The sequence below is a fragment of the Thalia democratica genome, chromosome 3, assembly GCF_965202585.1.
Source record: "Thalia democratica chromosome 3, ktThaDemo2.hap1.1, whole genome shotgun sequence".
Taxonomy (NCBI): domain Eukaryota; kingdom Metazoa; phylum Chordata; class Thaliacea; order Salpida; family Salpidae; genus Thalia; species Thalia democratica.
In genome coordinates, this window is record NC_139167.1 from 72,646,114 (window position 1) to 72,665,237 (window position 19,124).

Sequence of the window (19,124 nt, forward strand, 5' to 3'; positions counted from 1 at the left end):
ACTACGATTTTAAAATAGTATCTTTTTTCTATTAATCATAGTTAAAGTGGTATAAAAATAAAACTAAATATTTCTTTACGCTAAGCAATTAATTTGTTATTCTATTTGTATTTGCAAGTAAATGGCTAAGTATAAAATTATAAAAAGTAGAAGAATATAAGGAATTTGTATATTTTTTTACAAAAAACATAGTAATAATGTTTGTAAAAATAAGACTGTATAAATTAACTTTATTTATATATTAAACTACTTTTTTGCAGACCATTAATATTCCTTTTTGTATAAATTAAACTAAATAAGCATTTGACATAATCTTGTAGTGATGTCAGAATCTATTGATCTTTTTCATTTAAAATTACCTGAATATTCTTGCCAATCAAAGAAGCGGTAACTCAATTTGTATGATGAAATGCAATGGTAAAAATTTCATTGCAATTTTATTTTTTCTTCTTCAGTGGTTAACTATTACAAGTGGAAAACCCATATCTCGTGTTTGTACAGGTGATAGTTATAAAATAATTTAAGATGAATTGTTGTGTTTTTAATAAAATAAATTAAATTTATCAAAACCAATAACAACGCTTTTGACAAAAACATGTACATGTACTAGCAATAAAAATAAATATCGATAAAAGTAACTAGTCAGCGCTTTACATATATCGAATTCATCGTTTCTAATTTATTGTTTGACATAAACATGTTTGTTTGCACTGAATGGTCTGCAAATATTTACTAAGATTTTATTGTTTGTTCTCAAGTACAAGTTTTATTGAGGTTTTATTTCCTTTTGATTTTCAATTCTAATTTAAAAGGCTAGTGCCCTTTATTATTCATCATCATACAACTACTACACTAAAGCATTGTTTGAACAAAATAAATTTCAAAGTTTAATGACAATTTATTTCTTCAACAACGCTCTTACTGCTGTTTAAGTGTCTGAACAAATAAGAACAAGACATTATTTATGACAAACAAAAAACAGCTGTTTTTACACGCAAGGGTCAATTCTCAACTTATTGTGGACATCTTCAACTTAAGATAAACGTATTGCTTTAATTTGATATTAAATAGTTTAAAAGTCAATACTTAATGCCGTTTGTCACGTATAGGATGCTTGGTTTATTAATTAAATGTTGCCAATATAATATTCAATTACGTGTCAGTTTTATACAGTATCAGTTTGGCTATATTAAAAGCAAGCAATATTGTTTCGTGACTATTTAAAATCATATTTTTATTTTAAAATTGCGTGTGCAATATATTGCTTTATAACAATAACTAAACAAACAGTTTTTTATTTTAGCTCTTAAAAAAATCGATCTGTAACTAAGTTAATATCAAGTTAGTTGTGACATTTTTATTATGTTGTACAATAAGCGCAAGATACTACAATAAAATTTAATGCACGGTTAACTATTAACATAAAAAAGCTTATTTATAAGAATCAATCCAACTTGCATTTACTTTTTGTTATCTACTGACTTAAAAAATATTAATCAAATGTAAGTTTTACTTTAAAATCTTAAAAAACATTAACAACAGAAAAAATAAAATAAGATTCTATCTTTGAGCTCATAAGTATAGCCCAGTGAAATGTGTGAAAATACAAATAAGGTGTCACTTATATTTGTGACAAATTATATTTTATTTGCAGTAATTGGGTGTTTCTCGTTCTTAAACTTTTCTTATCTTATTTTTTAATAATTAATGGTTATAACTTTAGAAAACTTTGGCTTACTGTATTAGTATAATAAATAAAGCACAGTAACTATAAGCTTTTTATTGAATTCGATAAAAAATAATTCAAACTTGGTTGAACAAGATTGTTATATACGAGCATAAAGTTAATTTTATAGGCAAATTTATAAGTTTTTCAAAAAACATAAAACTTTAATGTCAATTATTTTCCTTATCTTAAAAGCTATCTAAAATTTTTTTTTTTATTTTATGTGTAATATAAATCATTTTGCTTTGGGGCCAAATCGTAAAAGATATTAATATTATTTATAAAATAAACATTTAGGAGTTTTAAAAACATGCAAACTAAGGGAAAAAAATGAAAAATAAAATAAAAAAACATTTATTTTTGGTTGTATTACCATAATAATAAAAAAAAACCTTTATTTTTGGAGGGACCCCTTAAAATAAAATTATTTTAAATTTTAATTATTTTAGTTTAATTAAATTTGTTGTTTTTCACATTCTTATTATAATTTTTTCGTTTTATCATTTTTTTATCTAGTAAATGGCCAAGGCAAATGATAGTGGAATATACATCATTTTGCTTTAGGGCCAAATCGTAAAAGATATTAACATTTTTTATAAAATAAACATCTAGGAGTTTAAATAACATGCAAACTAAGGGAAAAAAATTAAAAAAAAATAAAATAAAATTTATTTTTGGTTGTAATACCGTAAGATGAAAAAAAAAAAAAACCTTTATTTTTTGAGGGACCCCATGAAATAATTCAAACCCCAAACCAATTTTTTTTTAATTAAAGACAAAGGTGCGTTCTCTAAAAAAAAAATAGATAGCTTTTAAGATAAGAAAATAATTGTCATTAAAGTTTTATGTTTTTTGAAAAATTTATAAATTTACCTATAAAATCAACTTTATGCTCGTTTGTTATATTTTCAAATTATATGCAATGCTTAAAACTGTTACTTTAATTTAACTCGAAAATTTATACAACTTGGTGCGAAGAATGTTTAGGTCTAATTTTTTTCAAACTGAAATTAAATTTCTACAAAATTAAACACAAATATACGTCATCAAAATTCTTGTTGTAAAACTTAAAGTTTATCTTAAATAAACAAAATTCCATGTGAAAGTTTTAAGACTCTCCCAAAATTCGAAAGTTAACAAACAAAAGTGTAAATATTTAAAACAATAACATTTTGTTTGATTAACAAGGTGTAACTAAATATTAATTTTAAAGTTAGCGATATTTTCATCTACTTCATTCAAAAACAAACAAAATAAAGTAGAAGAACGTTATTTGTATTTACTACCAATACAAATTGTTTACTTAATTTAGTTATTTTATATTTTATAAGAAAGCGAGTAAGTAAAATCAAATTTTTGTAGAGGCTGATAAAAATGTAAGTACTTTGTATATTCCATTTTTTACTTGTTGCGTGTACAACGTTTATTTGATATTACCCTATTTTAAATGTAATATAATTGAACTTTAAGGTTGCGTACTTTACCAATCAAGTTACAATTAATATCAATTAACAAAATATCAATTTTACAATTAAGTTAAAAAAGCGCAATATTTAAAACCCAATGTAGTAATAAACAGTACAAAAGTAAAAATTGTTGTATAACCCATTTATTTCATAAAAGTTTAGGTTTATAATCAGCATTATACATTTAAAGATACTTCTCAAGTAGATATATTAGCAACATCAGTAACTTCAACTTGGAAGAAAACTGAAGGAGTTGAAGTTGTTACCGTTGACAATCGTAGAGGGTATAGGTAAGCTAGTTAAGATATTAAGTTACTATCTGTAAGTTTATTTTTAAAAGTGTGGGTTAAAGTTTTATTACTAGCAACCAAAAAACAAAACTCTTTATCTTTTAAAAGAAGGTGAAATTTGTAAATAGGTAAACAATAAAGGATCTTTCTTAAAAATATATCTGTGTTTGTGAAATAGCAAATACTTAAAACTTCCAATCTTTGAGTTGTCAAACATCTAATTAATAATAAAAAGACTAAAAAATTCTGTACATTGATAATTAATTTTAGACCATGCAAATAGCTTGGAATACCAAGTTAAATTGAAAATGACAAAATATCTAAAGATAAAATTATTTTAATGCTTTTTTAAACTAAATTTACACATTTGAAGGTTTGACTCTAAAGATCGCTTATTAAGTATGGATGCAAATACTTTGATGAAATACTGTCAATTTTTTCCATCCGAATTTTCGTTAGCAATTACTTTTTGGAAAAACGAATTTAGAAACGAAAACGAATACTTGTTAACGTTGCTTGCTCCTGTGAGTGAATGTTTTTTATAAAGTATTTGTTACAAAAATAAGTTATCTTAATTTAATACTTTTACAGGATAGAAGGAGTATTTTGTTATCTGTTAGAATACAAAGATCGACTCTTTATTTTGACTTTGCTTCAAAAAATAAATTGAAAAGTTTTAGTAGTGAGGTGGCAATTTTGTTATTTTGTAACCTTCTAGAAAAGTTTGTAATGTTTAACTATTTATACACTTGATTTTAATACAAAAAGACTTAATTACACCAATTAATCTATCAACAATAATAAAATCTGTATTATAGCTTTAATACACCGTTTGTTAATAATTTAACTTATGATTTATGCAAGGTTCTGAAAAACAAACAAACTGCAAAAGTTCAACCGAATCTTGTTTCTTATTCATTGAAACCGGAGAAAAATAAGACGTCATCAATCGTCGACGGAAACTGGCACACCTTCATAATCGTTGTTGCCGGAAATTACGTCAGCTTCACGCTTGATTGCGTTCAATACGACGCCGTCCAAAGCAATAACAATATGTTAGTTTCGAGTTTTTGTTTCATAAAATTTGTTTTAAAGTGTTGAAGGTCATAAAACATCTTTTATTTTGTTAAAATCATTAATGCGTTTCGTCTTTAAAAACGCACCAAAAAAGCTTATAGTAAAAAGATTAAAAAGTACTGTATAAAGTATTATCTAGTATTTTTAGAAAAACTAGTTTTTAAAATGTTGTTAAGAGTTTTGTTCCAGTACTATGTTTCTACATTATGTGTCGTATTGTCGTATCAATAGCAAAGCTAAAGTTTATAATTAGAGCTAAACTTTAAGTTATGTTCATTAGTGACGTAGCAACGCTTCGTCATTGTTTTATTGTTCATGCATGAGTTCACACGCTTACTACAACACGATAACAAGTATAACGTGCATTTATCGCCTTGTAATGTTAATTGTTTATACGACAAAAATGTTTGACCTACTTTTAGAGTTGTTATGTAAACTCGTTGGTTTTTGTGTAATCTTAGATAGATTTTGACAAAATGTTAATAAATCAACAAATATAAACGAAACATTTTTTTAAAGTTTAATATTTGAGCTTCACTGCATTTTATCCCAAGTGCAAAATTAACGTTTATATTTCTAGTGAGCTATTAATTGGTTTATATTACATTCTTAAGTAAACATTATTTAAAAATTTATATATTAAAAAGTAAATGTGACGTAAGAACTATTACAAATATAATATTGATTTTTTTTAAGTTTTATTTAAATTTGACATACACCAGTTTAATTTGCCTTACAGATAAATTAACAAACTTGTAAACAAAATTATATATTAGAAAGTAAATAAACTATTACAATTATAACGAGTTTTTTATTAAAATATGTTTAAATTTGATAATAACCAGTTTAAATTAACCTAAAAATAAATTAAAAAACTTGTAAACAAAAGTATATATTATATATACAGAAACAGCACACCAATTGAATTTCCATCTAGTTTACAAGTTTATCCGTTTTCAAGATTTCATGTTGGTAGTAAAAGAAGTAGAAGAAATAGATTCACTGTAAGTTACTTTAGAGTTACAAAAAATAAACAAATATAATATAAGTGTAATATTTCAAGGGAGTTCTAAACGAAGTATTATTAACACCAGGAGCAGATATTTCAAGTCAAAGATGTTCAAAACAATCATTTTTTGATGACTTACACAGATCTCTGTCTAAATCACTAGGTAAGTAGTTTTTTAATACGTAAGAAAAAACTCTTTATATTGAATTCATTCTTGTACAAGCAAATTTGTTACACAAAATATTAAAAAACTTAAACTAACTTATAAATTAATTTTCTTTTTAATTTTTTAAACTACAAATTTCATATTACAATTAAAAAAAGATTTTTTAAAAGCTAAACTTACTTTTAAACTAATCAACTTAAATGAAGCTTATATTTTCCTTTTTACTTACTTTGACAAGTTTTATAACTTATTTACCTAGACCTTATTGTTATTGTTTTAAACTGTTTGTTATTACTTAATCAATCTGCAAAGTTTTGGTACATTAATGTGACCTTATTCTTTTATTCATTCTTTTCAAATACTAAATTGTTTTATTACAGCTTACCATACCTTTTACAAAACATGTTAAACATTTCAAGTCAGTCTGTTTTTTTTTTTTCTAACAAAATTGTAATCAAAGTAAGCGTTATAACACTTTTTTTTCAGCTGAAAGCATGCAAAATATATATGTAAATTACGTTTTTAACAAAGAAATGTCAGTGAAAATACAAAACGATGAACCACTAACTTGTGAAAATGACAATATAGGACAACTTATTTACAAGGAAAACGAAGGAAATGTTGAAATTTGTCATCAGCAACAGTGGAAGAGAATTGCATCAAGTAAAAATTTTTTTTTTAATTTCAGCGTAACTGTAATTGAGTTTCTTATGATAAAAATGAATAGAAGCAATTTGAGAAAGCTAAACACCTTAAGTTTGTGATTAGTAATTAAGTTCGTTATGTGTTAGTTATAAATTTAGTCGCAAGCTTATAATTTTTATGTAGACTATTATCTTTTTTAAATTCTTACTATTAATTGGATATATTGTTCTAGCAAACCAAAAGTTGGACTACATATCAGAATATTCAGATCTGATAACTCGTAGTAAATCTCACGATATAGAAGTATTTGAAATTCATGGTCACGGACAGTTTATAGCTGTTGCAAACCAGGGAAGAAATAATGATATGGTATCAACTATTTTTAAGTGGACTGGTAATGAATTTGTAGTTTATCAGAATATAACCACTGATAATGCTAGAAAATGGGAGTTTTTCACTATTGGTACAGAGGTTAGTTTTAAGGAAAAAACATGTTTAAAACGTAGATTGTACTTATTTAATTTTTAAATATTAATATTATTTTAATGAATTTATTAGTTTCGTTAGAGGGTTTAAAAATATGTATAGATAATTATTGATCCTTATTTTGTCTTTAAATTGTTTTGTTCGAATCTGTAAACAATTAATTTTTAGCTAAAAAATCAATATTTCTAAGCTAAAAAACAAAGTAGTTTAAAAATTAAAATTTAAAAAATAGCTTCAAGACTTTGTATCTTACTTACTTTCAAAATTATTTTTTTAGTAACAAAATAAAAAAACCTTAATCAATTATCACCATAAGAATATATTGAAAGTAACTTTTACAGCAATTTCTAGCAGTAGCAGTTCAAGGATTAAACAAATTTAATGCTGAAACTCAAAGCAAAATATACAAGTGGAAAGAAGAAAATAAAAAGTTTGTCCTTCATCAGCTGATTACTACATTTTCAGCTAAATGTTTAAAAAGTTTTAAAATTGACGGAAGAACTTTTTTAGCTGTTGTAAATTATCAAAAAAGTTAGTGTATGTAAAACGTTACTATATTGAATTTTTAAAACTTAACATGTTTCCTTATTGACTGAACGAGCTCAACTTATAAACTTTATTCAGGTAAAATTAAACTTAGAAGGTTATTTATCTTTTTAGTATGTCAGACCTATTGTATAATTTATCATTAAGATTATTTAATATCAGATAATTTAAGTTTACTCAAAACACTTATACACCTAATTAATGTATATCAAATTTAATGTCAGTTTAAAGTTTTAGAAGTTATCCACATCTTAAAAAGTTTAAATATGACCATAAAACACGTTTATAAGCTTATTTTGAAAATTAACATGTTATCAAATAGTTTATTAACATTTTTCAGAAAATGATCATCATACAATTAGTTGGATTTATAGATGGGAACCAGATGAAAGAGCTTTTATCAAATATCATGTAGAAATTTTAAACCTTTTCTTTTTTATCTTTATTTTTATTTTTTATATAAACATAAAAAAAATTGTTGAAAAAAATTAATGCTTTAATTGAAAAGAAGTAGGTATCAGTTTTATACAGCTCAGTTAGAGTCTTTTGAATTTTAGGACTTTAAAGTTTTTTTAAGCAATAATATACCAACAGCCAATAGAAACAATAGGAGCTTACGACATTGAATTTTTCAAACTTTCATCGGACGAGTACTTTATCGCAATCGCTAATTCTTTCAATGGGGTAACCACCAAAGTTGATAGTGTTGTTTACAGATGGGATTCATCATTGTTTGTTGAGCATCAATATATTCCTGTTAGCTTGAACTTTATGTTTGTTCAAACATTTGTATATTAATTTGTTACATCAATTTGAAGAAACAAAAGTTTCAGATTAATTATAAGAATAAAAAATTAAGTTCAATTATTTTATGCATAGTTCAAAAATTAAATTAACAGCTTTATCGTGAAACGTCATTTACTAAAAATTAACGATGTTTTTCATTTAGTTTAATTTTTTAATTTATACAAAAAAAATTTTTACTTATAACTCCAAATAAAAATTTAAATTGATTGTTGTCGCCACAGCTAATTGTTAACAATTGCATTTATATATAGACAACAGGTGCTACTGACATCGAATATTTCAAAATTGAAGGAGTTAATTTTATTGCAATTGCAAACTATTACGATCATGAGAGGAAAAGTAACAAAGTAACGTCTACGGTTTATAAATACAGAAAAAGAAAGAAACTTTTTGAAAAAATTCAGGAAATTCCAACTACAGGGTAAGTTCAAAGGATTATATTTTTTACATAAGTAGTCTAACTTCATATTTGAGATTTTATTTGACATACTTATTAAAAAAAATTATTAGACATCCTTATTTGGAAAACGTAATGTCTTTTATTGACATTAATTAAGTATCTTTTAAACAACACAGCTGTTCTTTTTTCATTTTTACTAATTGGCTAGACAGTTACAACGAATTGTTGTAACTCATTAACCTAGTCACCTTTTACAAACAATTTTAATTAGATCTGGAAATAAAATGTTTCCTAAAAATATATCAACCATGATAAATCAAATACATAAAATTTTGTAACTTTTGAACAGAGCTCTAGATTTTGAGTTTTTCAATATTGGAAAAGAGTCATACTTGATAGCATCGAACTCAGGAGATGAAAACAAAAAACTTAGCAGTAACATATACAGGTTAAAAAATAAACATTTTAAAAATTGTAATTAAAAATAAATTCAATCTAGTTTATAAATAGGTCAAAATTAAATGTTCTAATTTTTTTTAATCATTCAATTTTAGATGGAAAGGAGTAGAAGGGTTTGTTTCAGAACACAAAATTCCAACACATCCGTGCAGCGATTTTGAATTATTTACTACAAAAAACAATCAACACTATCTTGTATCTGCAAGTTCTGAAAATCAGCATTCTACATTGTTTCAAATCATCACTTTCTGATTTAAATTTTTCCCCAACCGTTTTATATAAAACTTAATTCTAGAAAATTGAGTTTTTTGAATTGACTTTTGCTTTTCTTTGTAGTATTATAAACGTAAGTATGGTTTTTTTAAGTTTAAAATATGTTTATAATTTGATAAGTTATAATAAAATATAAATTTTTAACTTTTTGTTTTTTGGTTAAAAGTTTACAAATTTTGTTTTGTCTAGAAGATAATTAAAAAAATATTTCAGGTCAGGATAAGGTAATAAAAAATTATTGTAATGTATACATAAACCTAAAACTTGTTTTTTTAATGTGAACAAAGTTTAAATTAAGAAATAAACTATAAGCTGATTAGTTTTTTATCTTTGAACAATTTTTACAGATTATGCATTTTATTCTTTATTTAATTTAAGATTTAATATTTAAAGTCACTTAATATAATCATACGATTTTTAAATTTAAAAAACTAATTCAAAAACTTTTTTTTTTCTGTTTTCCTTTTAATGTTCAATCATATTAAATGTTTTTATCTTCCTTTAACCTCAACTTTTAACTTTACGTTAATAAAATTTCAAAATCAGATTAAATTGTTTATTATTATTTTGAATATTTTAAATATAACTGCTAGTTTTTTTTTTATAGTCTTCAAAATTTTTAGTTTAGTAGTTAACCACTAAACTTTTTCTTATTTATAACACTAATAAAAAGCTGCCTAGTATTTATTTTACAGTATTTTTATGTTTATACTCTTGAAAGCCAACTTATCTTAAGTTACATTGTTTATATATATTTTTTTTTTATAGAAAAGGCACAAACTCGATTTAAACTTACGTAAATGTTTATAACTAATATCTATTGAATATAGTTAAAAAAAGTAGTAGTAATAGTTAATTTATAATTAAATACTTTTCTATTAATTTTTTAATTTTTTTAAATTAATTTAAAGTCAAAGGGCTCAAAGTCTAAAACTTAACTAAAATCAGTTATTTCTTATTTGCTTTTCTAAATAACTGTCTGAGAAAATCAGTTAAAAAAGCGGTAAGTAAAAAGAGTTGAGTGACAGCAATGTTTATTTGCGTTAACTTTCATCTCTAGATAGTGTAATTCGTACACAAAATACAAAATCAAGTCAAACAGAATTGTGTTAACCTTTCAAGTTTGTTTATATTGTACACCAGAAACAAATAATATAGTTTTTCATTAAAAAGGCAGTTTGTAATATATCATTCTTTGCTTTACTTACTTTTATCAAAAAAAAAGATATAACACTTTTTAAACGGTTTAAGATCTTGTAAAAACTTTATAGAAAAATTTAAAAATATTTTTATACATTATTTATTACATTACAATGTACATTATTGTTTTGGTACTCTATAGAACAGATTTAAATAGTTAAATATTATTGCTTTTTTTCAATTATTTTACTTTTTTTACTATTGTTAAACAGTGAAAATTTTTTGATATTTTCCTTTATTACTGAAGTTTAAAGACAATGTTTAGATAAAAAAATACAAACCTCAAAACAAAACTAAAATATTGTGCTATCAGTTAACGCTGTAATTAAATATATCTTCTATTTATAAATTTGTAAATTGATACACAAATATCAATTATTTGAATATTTAAGACGTCTTGTTACAATTTCACACCTAAATTGACCTTACAAAAGGTAATACTAGGGTTTTAAATTAACCATGTAATTTGTTGTCATGGCAATAGTATTGTTGTCAAGGATGGATAGTTATTAATACAATAAGACTGCAATTGTTACATTATAAGTAAAATTAGAATCACAACTGTTATTTTTCCTTGAATATATGCCTTTTTTAAACTTAAAACTTTAATGGCCTTCAATACTATTGATATTTTGTTGTTAACTCTTGATTTTATATAATTATAGTTAATTTTGTTGTAAAACTTTAAAGTTTTTTGTATACTCGAGTAAACTGTTCTGTGTATAGTTTTATTATTTTTTCTTCTTTAAACAAACAAAAACCATCATTTGTACCCATTTATCAAGAAAAAGCATATTAAACAGATCAAAAACCTTGTATCAATTCAATGTTCAATTGTTTTTTTTTACCGTTTTATTGTGTTTCATTTCAACAAAACATGTTTCAAAAAAGGAATATCACAATAGTGTTTTGTAATAACAATTAGTACACTGTGTTAACAATGGTTACTAGACACGATTTTTAAGACCTATTGCCTCATTATTACAAGCAACAATTCAATGTTATAAAAGAACTTTAACTATTTTTTACAGGTTTTATACTAAAAAGCTGATTAACTGTATATAAATTTTGTACCAATTGATTCAAAAAGAAAGTTTTAGATTTACATAAATTTTAAACGGTTTGTTAAAGATTATTTTTAATATAATAAATAAACGATTAAGAATAGTTTTTTTTTAAAGACAGAATAACTTATATTCGACTTAATGTTTATTTCATAAGTTTTAAGCTAAATCCTGAACGGGAAAAAACATATGTAAGTCTTAAGTCGATAGAATTAACTTTCAAAAAAGTTTCTACAAGCTTTCGAAAAGTACACAGCGAAAACTGAACCTAACCAACTAATCTTAACGTTTTATGCTTTAAAAGGTTTGCAACAACAATAAATGTTTGTAAAATACGTCCAAGTTGAATGACGTTTACAAACTTCAACAAATGTTTTTGTAAAATTTTATTTAAGTATTTGAAACACATTTAAACAAAACATATCAAAGTATTATTACTTTGAAGTGACGAATGAGTATTAGAAATGTATTTTTTCTTTTGTCAATAACGAGAAGCCTACAAACAAGTTGACATAAAAACGCCTTTAAATGCTTTTACCTTTTCATCAAACAAATTTCAATGGGTAATTTTCCTTTTTAACTATTTTATTTTGCAAGAAATAAATGCAATTTTTAAGCATTATTAATTTAATATTTTAATTCATTTTATTTTAATTACAAATAAATGTAAATGTTTTTACTATGACAGTACCAAGTTATCATAATAAATGTAACAAACAACTTTTAAGTTGACCATGTAGTTTGTTGTCACTTTAAGTATATTTTTCAAAAGTTTAATGATAAATAGCAATAAAATTATGGTGGGTATTTTATTACAGGTTAAGTTCAAAAAATAAATTTCGTTTTTTTTCTACTCGTTTCACTATTGTTTTAAAATTAATATTGTTGATTTCCTATCGAAATAAGCCATAAGAATATAAAAAACTCAATACAGCTTGTTAGAAGAGATTTGAATAAAGTTAGTATTTTTATTTGTTCCTTAAGCTTTTTTTATAATTTTAACCTCTGTAGGAGTTTAAAACCTAACAAAGTTTGTTAACAAGTCAATTAAATATTTCCGAAATAAAAATGTTTCGAATGAATTAAAACGAATAATAAGTATCAATCTTTTTTATTAAATTATATTTTTTTGTTTTACCTACACTTCAAGTTTTGTTTTGGTTTATTTTAAATAAAAAGCATTTTGAGTAAGGTATAAAAAATCTACAAATCTTAGTGAAAAAAAAACTTTTGTTTAGTTTTTTGTTGCAAATAACCTGATTTTAAACAGAAAGCATTAAAAATTGAGCTTTTTTAGTTTTATCAAAATAACACTAAGCTTTGATTGGTTTGTTAGTGGTGTAATTCAAGAAATACAATAAATATTACGAAGAAAATTATTTTGAATCAAATAAAAATATTTACAAGTACTAATCACTTTATAAAAGTTTTTCAAAAAAGTTTTATGCTACATTTGTTAACAAAATATATTTTACAAAAGAAAAACATTTTTTTTTAAATTTATAAGCAGCTCTACGAGGACTTGCAACGTTTTTTTTTTTTTTGTTTTTTTGTTTTTAGGTTTTTTAACAACAGTAAACATTCGAATATACCTAAAGTTTAAATGACGCATTCAAAACGTTTACAAGTTTGTTTTATTATGACGGTAGATGTAATTTTTAAAAGCCTTTTTTAATATTTTTACAAAAGTATTATTGGTTTTAATTAGTGTTTGTTTTTGAACAAGTTGTGTCTAAGGCTGTATTAAACGCAAACAAATTTATAAACTGAGTATTGAGTAAGCACAAATAAAATTTCCTGCACTAAAAATATCTAAAAAACAACTATTTTTATTTATTTTAGCTTTTAGTTTAAACTTTCAAACCGAAAACAGTTATAAAGTATAAGTATTATAATGTTGATTTTCACTATATAAACATAGGTTTGGCTATATTTTTATATCTATGTAAGTTTAAGTAAATTATTGTAACCCATTTGAACTTTGTTATGTTTTTTTTATTTGCTGAACCTTTAAAATTTAAATTATTTATAGTTTTATGCAATTTAAAACAATAGATACCAACTTAAGACTTAAATTAGACTATTTTATAACTTTTTAAGTGCAAAAGAAGTTAGTAACATAATTTTAGTTATGTTTTATGAAACAATTAAACGTATAATTTGTAATTGAGAAACATTTTATAACAATCTTTCACAAAAATTTTTATCAGATTAGAATTAAAGTCTATTAGATACTTATAAAACATTTTTTCAGAGTATTAATAGTTTGATGTAACCATAAATTTATATAAATTATAATTTTTATGCGAAAAAAAAACCATAAATTTACAAATAAATTGACACAAATAAGGCTTTAAAAAGTTTCACCTTTTTGATTAACAAAATTATATTATTACATTTTTTTTGTGATTTTACTTATACAACTCACAAAGTTGTTTTAATCATTATGTGTGTTGATTTAATATATTGCGTTAAAGGTTTAGATTTATGTTTTAGACTAACTGGGTACTCAAAACATGAATGTTTTAAAAAGTTAAAAATATTTTGACTACTGTTCTTCAAACCCGTAAAGTAGGCGACTAAAAGCAAAACTAGTTATTTTAATTTTAAATTTATCAAAATTATTATGCCTGATAAACTAATTAAATAACTTTTAAAGTTACCGATATGTTTGCAAATGGTATTAAAAATTTATATATTACAAACAACTAATTTATCACATTTTTATACGTTAAGTCGCATTAAATCTCTATGCAAACAACTTAAACTATGCACAACTTATTAAACTAAAAAAATAAACTTATAGTTTTACTATAAGTACGAGTAAAACTTAAAGTATTACTCGTATGTAAACTAACTGTCTAATATTTAAGCACATTACTACCAACTAGAATAAAAGGTTTATATATTACTACCTGCTTCAGGAGTTGATAACAAAAAAACGGTTAGTTTTAATAAGTTTTAGTTATAAAAACGTAAATAAAAATCCGAACATTAACACTCTTTGACATTATTTTTTAAGAACAATTATAGTTTGAATATTATGAATACGTTGATAAAAGTAACTTAAACTTGTATCTAAATTTATACTAATACAATAAAAGAGGTTTAAATAAAACTTTTTTTGTTAATTTTTGAACGACTTAAAACTTTTATATTATAGTTAGGTTTTAATTTTATTTTCATTTCCGCTGCAAGGAGATTTTTTATTTTCTAAACGTGTTTAAAAGAAATGAAAAACTATTAGTAATCAAAGAGATAGATAAATGTTACATACTTTTTCAAAAAAAAAAACTAAATATTGCAATTTTTTTACACAACAATTAAAATAACACTTCAATCAAGTATTTAATTAACAAGTCATGAAATAAAAACTATAATTGACTCTAGTGTATGTTATTGTAAAATCAATATTGTAACTCACGTGAAAATACATATTTTTATAACAAATGGAACATAAAACCTTTGTAAATAAAAGTAAAAATGTGGCAATTGTACTTACACTAGAATTAAAATTTTATTTTTTGTTTTTTGGATTGAAATACATCAAAATGTATTTTAAACTCCAATTTTTATTCCTAAAGTGCATTTATAAGAGAAACAAGGTTACTAGGATAGATCTAAATGACTTATATTTGACCTTCATTTATATGACAAGCTTTAGCTTTAAATTATGCTTTCTAAAAATAAATATACTGTTTATAAAAACGTTTTTACCTTTTGTTAATAAATTTAAGCAATACCAATTTAAACATTATTAAACAGAACAGATTATTGCAATTTCTGACCATGAACTAACAATGTAACAAATACTTTAATGATAATTTTGTTTATAATACATTTTAAAAACCGCTTAAAATTGATAACGACAATTAAAATTTTTACATTAAATATCAATATTATTTTAGCAAGTTGAGTTCTAATTTTATTATTGTTTGCTTTTGATAAAACTGCTTCAAACATACGTTGATTGGTCTGTTTGTTTGTGGTTTTCTTAACTAACTTTAATACTCTGATCTTTCATAGTTGTGTAGTTTAGTATGTTACTTTATTTATAAGCAAGCGCATTTGTTAGTACATCTAAGAAAAGTAGTAGAATCATATTTTAAACATTACGTTTTGTTTTATTTTTACAACAAATGGACACTGAGTACATCTTAAGTAACTTTTTTTTTCCCAGACCCTTGAAAGTTTAATTACCTTGAACTAGTTGTCTGAAAAATTTTTAGACTACAACTTGAACGACTTGAAGTTATAATAGTATAGCACTTGTAGATGACCTCAACAAAATTTATTTATGACGTCACTCAGTTATTAAGTACAAATATAGTTTTTGCATTTTATTTAGTTTTCTGCCAATATTAGCTATTTGGTTTTGATAGTCGTACTTTTTTTAAGATTTTAGCCTCTTGAATTTAAAGTGTAACTAGTGTACTTCAGTATTTTTTAATAAAAAAAAAATTACATGTTAAATTGTAAATTAAATATGTGTTTATAAAAGCTACTAACGATATAGTTGTTTCAAACAAGAAACGTTATAAAATTATTTTGAAGAAACTTTTATTTAAAAGTTGTCATATTTATGAATAAAACTAAGCATACTTAGCTTAATATATACAATAAAGCATTTTAATTGCATACTTGGTTGAAATACAATATATCAATAATTATAAATTGTCAATATATTTACAATTGGTATGTACTAAAAATTGACTGCTAATAACTTAGTGATTTACATTAAATTATCTAAAATAAACAGATAATTCAATCACAACAACCTTTTTTTTTTGTTTAAGATAAACTTAATGTTTTTATAATATATTATTCTTAGAGCATAAACCGTGAGCGTATTAACTTGTTAAGGAAGTTGAACTGCATATTCATTGGTGAGAAATTAAAAATTAACTTGTCACATTTTTAAACGTACTTTTTATTATGTAAGTAAGTAAGCACTTTAAATTTTAGTATTTTGCAACACATTTGTATCGAATTTTGATCAAATGTGATTATATTAAATCATCAACGTGAGATATGTACGTTAATTTGTTACTTAAAGGGACTGGTTTTGATGGAAATTGGTAAAAGTAACATAAATAAATGTTATCATATTTTTTACAAATTATGTGTTATAATAAACTAATTATAAACTGACATTATGCGTATACCTATGGTTTTAAGTTATTTTTTATTTTGATTAATTATCTAAATACTTAAATTCAATGTTTAAGCTTATTAATAAAGAGATTGACTCTAGTTTGTATTTTGATAGGACAAATGTCAAGCGTAATACAACAACAAAGTATATATCTTAGGTTTTTGTTAAGCACAATAAAAAGTAGATACCTTTTTTTCCAGCTGTATAACAAGTCAATAAAATTTCAAGTAAACCAAATACAATGTGCGAATAAATAGAATTAAGATATAAATTTGTTGTAGTAACATTCACAACATTGGAAAACTGGTATGCAAGATTTTGAACATTTATTGCCGGTATAACAGGAAAATAAAACAATGTGATTATGAGAGAACATAACACGTGATAACAAGAAAACGCGTATTTTTTTTACTTTCTTGCTATGTCAAGCATCTGTATAATTTTATTTTATTGGTTTTAAAATTATATTTGAAACTGCAAAATTAATAATAAATGATTTTAGTTTTATAATTACACTGGCACTATTTGAAGACTGCTATGCTTTTTTGTTTATGCACTTAAACAAATCACTGGATAAATTTATTTTTTGAAAAATATCCGGCTTAAAATGCTGATGAACGTTATTGTTTATAAAAATTCCTTAATTTTACAACTATAAGAAATAGAGCGTGCGATTGATACATTTAATTATTTTTTTTTACGATATGATAGAATTTGGTAATATGTTTTGCTTTAGATAACATAACGAAACCTATATAAAACTAAAATTAACGGTAAACTATAATATAAAAGTGTAAAACGAATAACTAGTCTAATTCAAACAGTTTAAACTACTTTATAAAAAAATAAACTAAGTAAAAGCTTTTTTCGCATTTCAGTAAAGTTAGTAAGAGCATCGTTTTAAATTTATACACTTAAGTAGCGTTTGATATAACTTTTAAACATCATTCAAACTTAATGTACTTTTCCAACATTTATTATTCTATCGAACTCTAAAAAACTATAAAAAGCCTTAAAGTTTATACACTTTAAGCCGGTCAACAAAGTAAAAAAAGAGATTATTATAAAAACATACATAATTTTGAACTTCTAAATGTTAATTTGTTTCTATGAGGTATATGAATATTAATGTAATACTTTTAATAAACATAAAACTGTATTGATTGACAAAAAAAATAACTTTTAAACTGCTAGCCATATTAAATACAAATTGTGAAACTCTTTAACTTCTTTAAAAGTTGTCTCGTTGTTTAGTTTGTAAAAATTACTCATGTTTTTGTTACATGCATTACTATAAACATTATGTCCTTAGAATCTTCTAGTACAATATTTAATTAATTTTATGTTTAATGTAAATCTTAAAATGAAGAACTTAACACATTAATAAAATTCTGATGAGTTAAGCTTTGTTAATATGTTAATAAAAAACATTTTTTATTTAGGATATGCAAACAGTATATGTTGTAAATTGTTTTGAATTAACTGTTTTTCATAATAATTTTATTTAAACAGAAATTCGTAGAACAAAAATGCCAGTAAAAAGTGTTATTTATCACAAAAATATTTAGTGAACACCTTGACCATAAGTTTATTTTGAAGCTAGAGCGAAAATAATCTTGCTTTTAAATGTTTTCAAAAAGTTGTAGATAATTATTACGCAATAAAACTTTGCATTTTCCAAAACGTAACATCTTCATAGAAAATGTATGTGTGCCAATAAAACTCTCCTTTAAGTAATTAGTTATACATTTAAATAATCTAAGAACATTTAAAACTAACTTTCTATTAGTTTAAATAAAAATTATAATAGTTACGTTGAAGTAAACCGAAAAATTAAACATTCAAGACGAAAGAAAGGATACAGTCAGACAATATAGTCAAGGCTAAACAGTAATTAGCATATAACGATACTTAATCTGTTGACCAATAATATTTGTTGCTGATAGAAATACATTATTCAACTTCCTTAAAAAGTTAATACACTGACGTTTTATGCTCTAAAAAAAGTATATTTTAAAAACATTAAGTTTATGTTCAACCGAAAAAAGGATGTTGGTTATTGGATTATATGTTTATTATTCTCAGTTAAGTTAGATAAAAGGTATTTTTGAAATTTAATTTCAGTATATGCTAGTTATTAACATATTGACAAGTTTAAAATCAAATATTCTACTGTACATTCAAATAAATATGTAACTAAACTGTTTTAATATTAGCTAAATAATTTTTAGTTAATTTATAAATAAAACAAATTTGAGTATAGCGAGGTCACGATGTTTTCATAACTGTCTTGTTTGAAATAGCAATATCATTAGTAAACTTCACTTAATTTACTATAATTAACAGATAAAAGAC

At 23.5% G+C, this 19,124-nt stretch overlaps 1 protein-coding gene across 1 annotated transcript in view; it reads left to right on the plus strand.

Annotated features, from left to right (window-relative positions):
- LOC145832524 (uncharacterized) overlaps positions 1–19,124 on the plus strand; it is a 63,198-nt gene that overhangs the window by 20,649 nt on the left and 23,425 nt on the right. The window contains exons 4-16 of the mRNA XM_082939838.1: positions 3,383–3,482; positions 3,856–4,006; positions 4,074–4,169; positions 4,347–4,537; positions 5,467–5,563; positions 5,623–5,731; positions 6,221–6,397; positions 6,612–6,850; positions 7,207–7,380; positions 8,006–8,167; positions 8,470–8,639; positions 8,968–9,066; positions 9,173–9,282. Coding sequence (XP_082795964.1) covers positions 3,383–3,482; positions 3,856–4,006; positions 4,074–4,169; positions 4,347–4,537; positions 5,467–5,563; positions 5,623–5,731; positions 6,221–6,397; positions 6,612–6,850; positions 7,207–7,380; positions 8,006–8,167; positions 8,470–8,639; positions 8,968–9,066; positions 9,173–9,282 — 1,875 coding nt within the window. The remainder of the gene's footprint in view (positions 1–3,382; positions 3,483–3,855; positions 4,007–4,073; positions 4,170–4,346; positions 4,538–5,466; positions 5,564–5,622; positions 5,732–6,220; positions 6,398–6,611; positions 6,851–7,206; positions 7,381–8,005; positions 8,168–8,469; positions 8,640–8,967; positions 9,067–9,172; positions 9,283–19,124) is intronic.